This window comes from Hemibagrus wyckioides, linkage group LG29 (assembly GCF_019097595.1).
Source record: "Hemibagrus wyckioides isolate EC202008001 linkage group LG29, SWU_Hwy_1.0, whole genome shotgun sequence".
Taxonomy (NCBI): domain Eukaryota; kingdom Metazoa; phylum Chordata; class Actinopteri; order Siluriformes; family Bagridae; genus Hemibagrus; species Hemibagrus wyckioides.
This window is the reverse complement of record NC_080738.1, coordinates 6,008,480-6,019,341: the sequence shown is the minus strand read 5'-3', so window position 1 is coordinate 6,019,341 and position 10,862 is coordinate 6,008,480. Positions and strand designations below refer to the sequence as shown.

The 10,862-nt window shown below is 35.8% G+C and overlaps 1 protein-coding gene across 1 annotated transcript; it reads left to right on the top strand.

Moving 5' to 3' along the window:
- The first annotated feature begins 3,633 nt into the window (after nt 1–3,633).
- LOC131349225 (C-type lectin domain family 4 member M-like) lies at nt 3,634–6,452 on the top strand. The gene is made up of 5 exons (XM_058384744.1): nt 3,634–3,873; nt 4,131–4,685; nt 5,086–5,228; nt 5,303–5,409; nt 5,593–6,452. The coding sequence occupies exons 1-5, from the start codon at nt 3,711–3,713 to the stop codon at nt 5,732–5,734; spliced, it is 1,110 nt and encodes a 369-aa protein (XP_058240727.1). The 5' UTR covers nt 3,634–3,710; the 3' UTR covers nt 5,735–6,452.
- Nucleotides 6,453–10,862: the final 4,410 nt, after the last annotated feature.

The following is a 10,862-nucleotide window of genomic DNA, read 5'->3' as shown; positions in this document are numbered from 1 at the left end:
ATAGAAAAACTAATAAAAGGGAAAACTCAAAAGCTGTGAGACTAATTGTGACACATTAGGGCAAGATATGATCATCGATCTGTTGTAGAAACAATTTACCCCAAGAACAAACACTGAACACTAAAAGAAAGAACCCACAAAATTAACAAGCAAATCATAAAGCTTCTTACAGTGATATCTGTAAATTCATGATTTTTATGGTAACAAACTGGTAATGAGTAGTGGAAGCAAAGAATTGGTTAAAAAGTCAGCATATGGCACCCTCTGGTGGAGGGGAAATACACTGGATAGATTGAACATTAATTCAATTAAATTCCACTTTTTATAGTGTTTTAAACAATAGGTATTGTGACAAAGCAGTTTTACAAAATATATATAACTTCCAGATATAAAGCATTTGCTAAATGATTTTAATGTAAATTTAAACCAACTGCACCTCTGTTTGGATAGTTTAGAGAATATATAACTAAAATAAATGTTACAGACTGACTGTAACAGTGTGAGTGTGAGGGTTATTAGCTGGCTAATTTACAGTAAGCTTACATGAGTCAAGGAAGATGACTTACATGAGATTGGTCAGGGGGTCTAACACCAGCTCACAGACAGGGACTTGGTGTGTGGTGGATGGCCCACATAATCTAATAATGAATCGATTAATTAATTGAACTAACTGTTGATATGGTGAGATTATCTGTGTTGTTGATGTCTTTCCTATCAACTTCGAGAGAATATGATGTTTAGCTGTTTTAACGTAATCAGTAACAGAAACTTTCCAATGCCAATGCATTACTTTTATAACTTTATAACTTACTTTTCAAATAAAGCATAGAAATGCATAAGTAATGCAAATGCAATAGAATTTTTTTAAAAAAATGCATTGATAGAGCATTTCAATTAAACAGTGCAGTATGTATCTTTATGATGGTCTGTAGGTGACCTAAAAATAGATCACAAAAAGCACCAGGGGGCCACTAACCAAAGTTTTAAGAAATAAGAAAAGAGGAAGTCCTATGAGGAAGTATCACATTGAATGAAGGATTTAATCTGCCATTTAAAAGAAGAAGGGGATTGGAATGGGGAAGAAAAAGACAATATTGTAATCTCACTTGATTGTTGATCATTATAGCTGATCATTATCATACAATCTAGTTTCAAGTATTAAGATGTGACATATTTCGAGTCAGCAACATCATAAACAGCCAGGATTTTTGGATTCAACTTCTGCAGTGTGACAAGTCTGCAGAAATCTTGGTGTCCAAATCCAGCTTCAGGTTTCTTTTACTCAGATTATTAAAGACTGATTAAGGTATCTACTAAATGTTAAATCAACTTAAGAAACACCCCTGTTTTGATTGCTTACAGAATATAAGACTAACATGAATGTGAATCTGTGATCATTCATCTCTCCCAGGAGGCCCTGCAGGGGGCAGATCTTACAGATTGACTGCAGTGCTGCTGCTGTTGCTGTATGTTCTCTTGGTGAATGTTGTCACAGTGCTGTAGATCAAATACAACAACCTGAATAGAGAAAAAGACCAGTTACAGACTAGTAACAACAACCTGAATATAGAAAGAGACTAGTTACAGACTAGGTTGAACAAATTGAAGAACAAACAACAAAAACAGTTAAAGGTTCAAAAAGACCAACTACTGCAGAGACCAGTTACACTTGCAAAGGGACCAGTTACAGAATGAGACATCAGGACTGCAGAACATGCTTCTGAAACTTGGTTAGTTTTTACTAATTAACGTGTATTTACGTAAACTTTAAGAGCATGAGCATTTATGTGAAACTCTTTTCAATTTATATATATATATATATATATATATATATATATATATATATATCTGACTCTCTCTATATATTTATATATATATATATATATATATATATATATATATATATATATATATATATATATATATATAAACTAATCATAGCTAAATTGGAAAAAAAAACTGATATTCATAATGTGCTGTGACAATTACAGGAGTTCATCAATAAATGTTTTGGCTGTACTGAAGCTTGGATTAGTCTGACGGACAGTCACAGAGGGGGAATTTAAATGGGTGGATGGTTCACCACTGACCACTGCGTAAGAATTTCATTTCATTGTCTGTACCGCTTATCTGATCTATCATCAGGTCACGGGGAGCCTGTGCCTATCTCAGGCGTCATCGGGCATCAACGTAAGACATCAGTGAACTGCAGTTTTCCAATGAAGCAGTTATTCTATCAGTCTGAATCTTCAGATGTGAAATAACAGACATTCTGACTCTCTCTGTGTTTTCAGGTTCTGGTGGAATGGAGAACCAAATGATTTTAGATAAAACAAGCAACAAACAAGATGTCTATAACAAGCTACAAACAAGCCAACTATAATATCTCGACCTGGGCTGATTATCCCTGTAACTATGCTGTAGCTGGGATTTGTGAGATGAAAATATTTAGCTAAGCACCTGGGAGTCAGTCTCTTAAACTGAAAAAAAGCTTGAATGATTCTGTATAACAGCTTTACAACTTCTGTAAATTTAAAAAAGAGGATTAAACTTAATTCTATATTTAAATACAGCCTGTTGTTGGGTTTACAAAGAGCTGGAATGACAAGCCATGCTCTGAAGAAAAGAAAAGAAAAGAAAAGAAAAGAAAAGAAAAGAAAAGAAAAGAAAAGAAAAGAAAAGAAAAGAAAAGAAAAGAAAAGAACATTACTGTACCTGTGTCTTGGTCTCTATTATTATTTTTTAATCACTGGTCACATGATTATAACAACCATATTTCAGGAAGTTTAATTTTATCATGTTTAGCATAAACCAGAGTGTTTATTGTGTTTGATTTTTACCTTGAATAACAGAAGACAAAAAGAAAACTGGATGCAGATTTTGACTGAATAACAAGTCATTGAACTTCTGCGATTCCTGCTAGAAGAAAATGTAAAGCACTGCACAATTTTTAAGTGATGTTTGCAACTAATATTTCCTTAATCCCTCTAACCTTTAATGAAAGTGTATAACAGTATTCATACAGCAGAATTAGTTTTACCCTACAGTTATCTCTGTTAATGACTTTTTTTCACGTTTTCAAATTATTTAGTCTTAAATCAATTTTTAGATTACTGGTTGTAGTAGACGCAGTAAGTTTAATTGTTAAAATCACTAAAATAAAAGAATTAAACTGAATGCATCTGAATGACTTGTTCATACTGTTACTGTTAATTAAAGCAAAGGTTGGTGATGTAATAATATTGTTAGTTATGCAAATCTTAATGTAAAGTTTTACAACATATCAGTATTAACACTTAATATTACTGTTCTAATGTACTGCATTTTAGATACATACTATATATTATTATACTGAAATTGCCCCATACCTTGACTCTCTAATTAATATCCTCTGGAAAGGGAAAGGCTCAGCAATACCAACATGGTTGTGAAGTTAAAATAGGTCATTTGTTCTAAACACTGCAACAATGAACTGTTAAGGAGACTCCATGAATGTTCACACAGAGTTCATGTCCTCAGGTCACTTTGTTTCTACTGACTCTTCATTTCATGGAGTTTTTTGTTCATTTGGAAATGAAGAAAATTGCAGTGTCAGTAGAAGCAAAAACTTCCTCATTCAGAGAAACGAATCTTAGGCGAGCATATACACACGCTACCTCACACATCCTATCACAGATAGGATAAACCCTGATACAATAACACACAGCAGAATGGAGACTGCACAGGACAAATACATCAATTCTAATTGTACGACTGAAAATAAATTAGATAAACAGAACAGTAAGAACACTTTATTTCTTAGCAGTAATTTGTACGAAGGTATGAGCGTGGATGAAGATGACCAGGCTACTCATAGCACCAGAAGAAACCTGGGTAACACACACACACACATTTTATTCATTTATTACGACATTCATATGTAATGACTTTGTCATTATGGAAATTAATTACAGGGCAAATGAACATGACTCAGAATATTTAAAAATGTGTTATGTAACATAATTAAGTATACTATAAATGGCAAGACCCTTATTTTTTCTCTGTATTTTTTATTCCATTTTAAAGACACATCTCAAAAGACCAGTCATGAATGAGCAGCTACAATGTAGATATAATTGTCTGTGTCCTAGGACTTAACATTGCATGGAGAAGATATTACAACCTGACTGCAGTCTGTGTGGTGCTGCTGTGTGTGATCCTGCTGACTGTTGTCACAGTGCTGTGGGTCAAATACAATGACCTGAATACAGAAAACAACCAGCTACAGACCAGTTACAACAACCTGACTATGCAGAAAGAACAACTGCAGACTAGTTACAACAACCTGACTATGCAGAAAGACCAGCTGCAGACTAGTTACAACAACCTGACTATGCAGAAAGACCAACTGCAGACTAGTTACAACAACCTGACTATGCAGAAAGACCAACTGCAGACTAGTTACAACAACCTGACTATGCAGAAAGACCAACTGCAGACTAGTTACAACAACCTGACTATAGAGAGAGACCAGTTACAGTCCACTAATTATGACCTGAGTAGAGAGAAAGATCAACAAGAAGCCAAACTGAAGGAACTGACAAAGGAAATGATCACTTTACAAGCCAGATATAATAACATGACAAACAAGAGTGATCAGTTACAGAAGGAAAAGGACACCATTCAAATGAATTTGGCTGCTATAGGTAAGCAAACCTGCTAAATTCTCACTTGGTTAGAAAATGTCCTAAAATTCTATTGCATTATTGTTTCACCGGAATAATAATAAACAGATAAAAGTAGGTTATTTAAGTAAGAAAAATGTTGTTAAGAGAGAAAAGCCTTCTTATCACATCTTATTTTATCTTGTTTTATTTAACATTTATTGAAGAGGTCTCCAGTGTCAACTTTTTGTCAGTACATTTTCCACAAATTTTCCATTCCATTAAATGTAACCGTAAACGGATAAAAGTGCATGTTATTATTTTTCTTAAGAATAATACTATGTATTGGAAAATTGCTGAAAACGTGGGGAGCTCCTGTGATTGTTTGGAATTGTGTTTTATGGAAATGCACTAAACATGATGTGTCCTTCTGTCTGATCAGTTTCACATTTCAAACTGGGATGGCGATATCTCAACTCCAAGATTTACTATGTCTCTGCTGGCAAGAAAACCTGGAGTGAGAGCAGACAAGACTGCAGAAATAGAGGAGCAGACCTGGCCGTCATAAACAGCAGAGAGAAACAGGTGAGCATGATAGAGAAAGAGAATGTGAGACACATCAAAGTGCTTCATATTAAGATTGTACTTTTTAATTGTAGGATTTCATCGTTAATCAGCTGAGCAACAGTCGAGCTTGGATTGGTGTGAGTGACAGAGACAGAGAGGGAGTGTGGAAATGGGTGGACGGTACACCACTGACCACTAAGTAGGAAACAGAAATTAATTCTGTATTCATACCCAAATATCCCATTTTACAAGAAGCCTAACTAAATAAAAAAAGTCATTATTTAACTTGCGTAGGTGTAAAAGTGATGGTTTTAGCAAATGGATGTTTTAAGACAATGTTACATGCTACTGATCTGGTTAATGCTACTGATCTGGTTTTCAGGTTCTGGTGTGGAGGGGAACCGAATAATGCGGGGGAGGAGGACTGTGCTGAGACTGGGTTTCCCAATAGGAACTGCTGGAATGACAGGAACTGCGAGACTGAGGAAACATGGATCTGTGAGAAAGTGCTTTTCAGTAATTAGATTAAAGCACAGGAAAATGATCAAATGTTTCCAGTTCAAGCTGTATGTACTGAGCAGTTGTAACTGTATTAGGCATTGTTCTCATATTCTCATGTAATTCTAGTTAAAAGTTAAAATTAAAAGTTACAATTTTTAATTTTTACTTTCAAATGTCTACTTTCTGTGTGATCAGAAATTAGAAATGTACTATGAGAAATGCTTTTACTGTTTTGTGAATTGCTTTTTTTCACTTTAGTGAAAGACACACTATAGTCAGTTTATATAAAATCTGTTGATTTCTACTAATAAAAAGATTTCAGTGAGCCCTGATGTGAGGCATGGAGTGGAGTTTTACAAAATATATATAACTTTCAGATACACTATATTGCCAAAAGTATTCGCTCACCCATCCAAATAATCAGAATCAGGTGTTCCAATCACTTCCATGGCCACAGGTGTATAAAATCAAGCACCTAGGCATGCAGACTGTTTTTACAAACATTTGTGAAAGAATGGGTCGCTCTCAGGAGCTCAGTGAATTCCAGTGTGGAACTGTGATAGGATGCCACCTGTGCAACAAATCCAGTCGTGAAATTTCCTCGCTCCTAAATATTCCACAGTCAACTGTCAGCTGTATTATAAGAATGTGGAAGTGTTTGGGAACGACAGCAACTCAGCCACGAAGTGGTAGGCCACGTAAACTGACGGAGCGGGGTCAGCGGATGCTGAGGCACATAGTGCGAAGAGGTCGCCAACTTTCTGCAGAGTCAATCGCTACAGACCTCCAAACTTCATGTGGCCTTCAGATTAGCTCAAGAACAGTGCGCAGAGAGCTTCATGGAATGGGTTTCCATGGCCGAGCAGCTGCATCCAAGCCATACATCACCAAGTGCAATGCAAAGCGTCGGATGCAGTGGTGTAAAGCAAGCCGCCACTGGACTCTAGAGCAGTGGAGACGCGTTCTCTGGAGTGACGAATCGCTCTTCTCCATCTGGCAATCTGATGGACGAGTCTGGGTTTTGCGGTTGCCAGGAGAACGGTACTTGTCTGACTGCATTGTGCCAAGTGTAAAGTTTGGTGGAGGGGGGATTATGGTGCGGGGTTGTTTTTCAGGAGCTGGGCTTGGCCCCTTAGTTCCAGTGAAAGGAACTCTGAATGCTTCAGCATACCAAGACATTTTGGACAATTCCATGCTCACAACTTTGTGGGAACAGTTTGGAGCTGGCCCCTTCCTCTTCCAACATGACTGTGCACCAGTGCACAAAGCAAGGTCCATAAAGACATGGATGACAGAGTCTGGTGTGGATGAACTTGACTGGCCTGCACAGAGTCCTGACCTCAACCCGATAGAACTCCTTTGGGATGAATTAGAGCGGAGACTGAGAGCCAGGTCTTTGTGTCCAACATCAGTGTGTGACCTCACAAATGTGCTTCTGGAAGAATGGTCAAAAATTCCCATAAACACACTCCTAAACCTTGTGGACAGCCTTCCCAGAAGAGTTGAAGCTGTTATAGCTGCAAAGGGTGGACCGACATCATATTGAACCCTATGGATTAGGAATGGGATGTCACTTATGTTCATATGCGAGTCAAGGCAGGTGAGCGAATACTTTTGGCAATATAGTGTATAAAGGGTAGACTCTAAATCTGAGCTTTAAGTCACTCTGGACAAAAGCAACATAAACACTAGGTTTTCAAAACACTGATTGAAGAAATAATGTATATTGGAACAGGAGCAGGATTTGTTCAACAGGTTATTAGCTGGCTAATTTACAGTAAGCTTACATGAGATTGGTCAGGGAGGCTAAGACCAGCTCACAGACAGGGACTTGGTGTGTGGTGGATGGCCCACATAATCTAATAATGAATCGAGTAATTAATTAAACTCACTGTTGATATGGTGAGATTATCTGTGCTGTTGATGTCTTTAGGGTTTAAAGAGTTTTAATCCAGCTTCAGGTTTCTTTTACTCAGATTATTAAAGACTGTAGCCTGTAAGTCTGATCTGTAAGTCACTCTAGATTAAGGTATCTACTAAATGTTAAATCAACTTAAGACACACCCCTGTTTTGATTGCTTACAGAATATAAGACTAAAGATAAATGTGAATCTGTGATCATTCATCTCTCCCAGGAGGCCCTGCAGGGGGCAGATTTTACAGATTGACTGCAGTGCTGCTGTTGCTGTATGTTCTCTTGTTGACTGCTGTCACAGTGCTGTAGATCAAATACAACAACCTGAATAGAGAAAAAGACCAGTTACAGACTAGTAACAACAACCTGAATATAGAGACTAGTTACAGACTAGGTTGAACAAATTGAAGAATAAACAAACAAAAAAAAAAAACAGTTAAAGTTTCAAAAAGACAAACTACTGTGGCACAGAGACCAGTTACACTTGCAAAGGGACCAGTTACAGAATGAGACATCAGGACTGCAGAACGTGCTTCTGAAACTTGGTAGGTTTTTACTAATTAACATGTATTTACGTAAACTTTAAGAGCATGAGCATTTATGTGAAACTCTTTTCAATTAATACTACTGTACTTTTTTCATATATATGTATATATATATATATATATATATATATATATATATATATATATATATATCAGTGAACTGCAATTTACCAATGAAGCAGTTATTCTATCAGTCTGAATCTTCAGATGTGAAATAACAGACATTCTGACTCTCTCTGTGTTTTCAGGTTCTGGTGGAATGGAGAACCAAATGATTTTAGATAAAACAAGCAACAAACAAGATGTCTATAACAAGCTACAAACAAGCCAACTATAATATCTCGACCTGGGCTGATTATCCCTGTAACTATGCTGTAGCTGGGATTTGTGAGATGAAAATATTTAGCTAAGCACCTGGGAGTCAGTCTCTTAAACTGAAAAAAAGCTTGAATGATTCTGTATAACAGCTTTACAACTTCTGTAAATTTAAAAAAGAGGATTAAACTTAATTCTATATTTAAATACAGCCTGTTGGGTTTACAAAGAGCTGGAATGACAAGCCATGCTCTGAAGAAAAGAAAAGAAAAGAAAAGAAAAGAAAAGAAAAGAAAAGAAAAGAAAAGAAAAGAAAAGAAAAGAAAAGAAAAGAAAAGAAAAGAAAAGAAAAGAAAAGAAAATAAAATAAAAGAAAAGAAAAGAAAAGAACATTACTGTACCTGTGTCTTGGTCTCTATTATTATTTTTTAATCACTGGTCACATGATTATAACAACCATATTTCAGGAAGTTTAATTTTATCATGTTTAGCATAAACCAGAGTGTTTATTGTGTTTGATTTTTACCTTGAATAACAGAAGACAAAAAGAAAACTGGATGCAGATTTTGACTGAATAACAAGTCATTGAACTTCTGCGATTCCTGCTAGAAGAAAATGTAAAGCACTGCACAATTTTTAAGTGATGTTTGCAACTAATATTTCCTTAATCCCTCTAACCTTTAATGAAAGTGTATAACAGTATTCATACAGCAGAATTAGTTTTACCCTACAGTTATCTCTGTTAATGACTTTTTTTCACGTTTTCAAATTATTTAGTCTTAAATCAATTTTTAGATTACTGGTTGTAGTAGACGCAGTAAGTTTAATTGTTAAAATCACTAAAATAAAAGAATTAAACTGAATGCATCTAAATGACTTGTTCATACTGTTACTGTTAATTAAAGCAAAGGTTGGTGATGTAATAATATTGTTAGTTATGCAAATCTTAATGTAAAGTTTTACAACATATCAGTATTAACACTTAATATTACTGTTCTAATGTACTGCATTTTAGATACATACTATATATTATTATACTGAAATTGCCCCATACCTTGACTCTCTAATTAATATCCTCTGGAAAGGGAAAGGCTCAGCAATACCAACATGGTTGTGAAGTTAAAATAGGTCATTTGTTCTAAACACTGCAACAATGAACTATTAAGGAGACTCCATGAATGTTCACACAGAGTTCATGTCCTCAGGTCACTTTGTTTCTACTGACTCTTCATTTCATGGAGTTTTTTGTTCATTTGGAAATGAAGAAAATTGCAGTGTCAGTAGAAGCAAAATCTTCCTCATTCAGAGAAACGAATCTTAGGCGAGCATATACACACGCTACCTCACACATCCTATCACAGATAGGATAAACCCTGATACAATAACACACAGCAGAATGGAGACTGCACAGGACAAATACATCAATTCTAATTGTACGACTGAAAATAAATTAGATAAACAGAACAGTAAGAACACTTTATTTCTTAGCAGTAATTTGTACGAAGGTATGAGCGTGGATGAAGATGACCAGGCTACTCATAGCACCAGAAGAAACCTGGGTAACACACACACACACACACACACACACACACATTGTATTCATTTATTATGACTTTGTCATCATATAAATTAATTACAGGGCAAATAAACATGACTCAGAATATTTAAAAATATGTAATGTAACATAATTAAATACAGTGTAACCTTGACTTACGAGTGAATCAACTTACGAGTTTTCCGAGATATGAGCCGTCGCTCAGTCGATTTTTTTTGCTTTAAGATACGATCCGAGATCTGAGTTACGAGCAAGCGAGCTTAGTCCACCCGACACTCGGTCGCCCAGCGAGCGGTCAGTTCAGGTGGTTATCTCTCCAGGTGTGTTGGCGCTGTGTAGCGACACTTCATCACTCATTTTCCAAACATTTTGAAAGGGAGGAGGAAAAAAACCTCCTTGGACAGGTTTTTATCGAAACGCCCTGCAAGGGAAAGCGAGGAAAGTGTGGCGAAAAAGGCAAAAGTCAGTGAAGAAGATGATTAAGTGAATTGAAAAATAAAAATAAAAAAGGAGCAATTAAGTTTAGCGATAAAGTGTAGCATAGTGTGTAAGTTAAATTTAGCACGTAATTGTAGCATTAAGTGTGTAGCGAGTAAGTTAAGTTAAGCGACAGAGCACGAAATGAAAAACTCCGCCCCCCTCCTCCGCCTATTTCCTCCACCTCCGCCAGCATCTTCGTCTGATCTTCAACGTGAATACACTTAATAAAACCAGTTTATTTCTTTACATTCTTTTTTTATTATGTATTATTATTTTTTTCTTACATTATTTGTTATTTGTAAAGTACATTTTTCTTATTTAAAAAACACGTAACAAAAAAA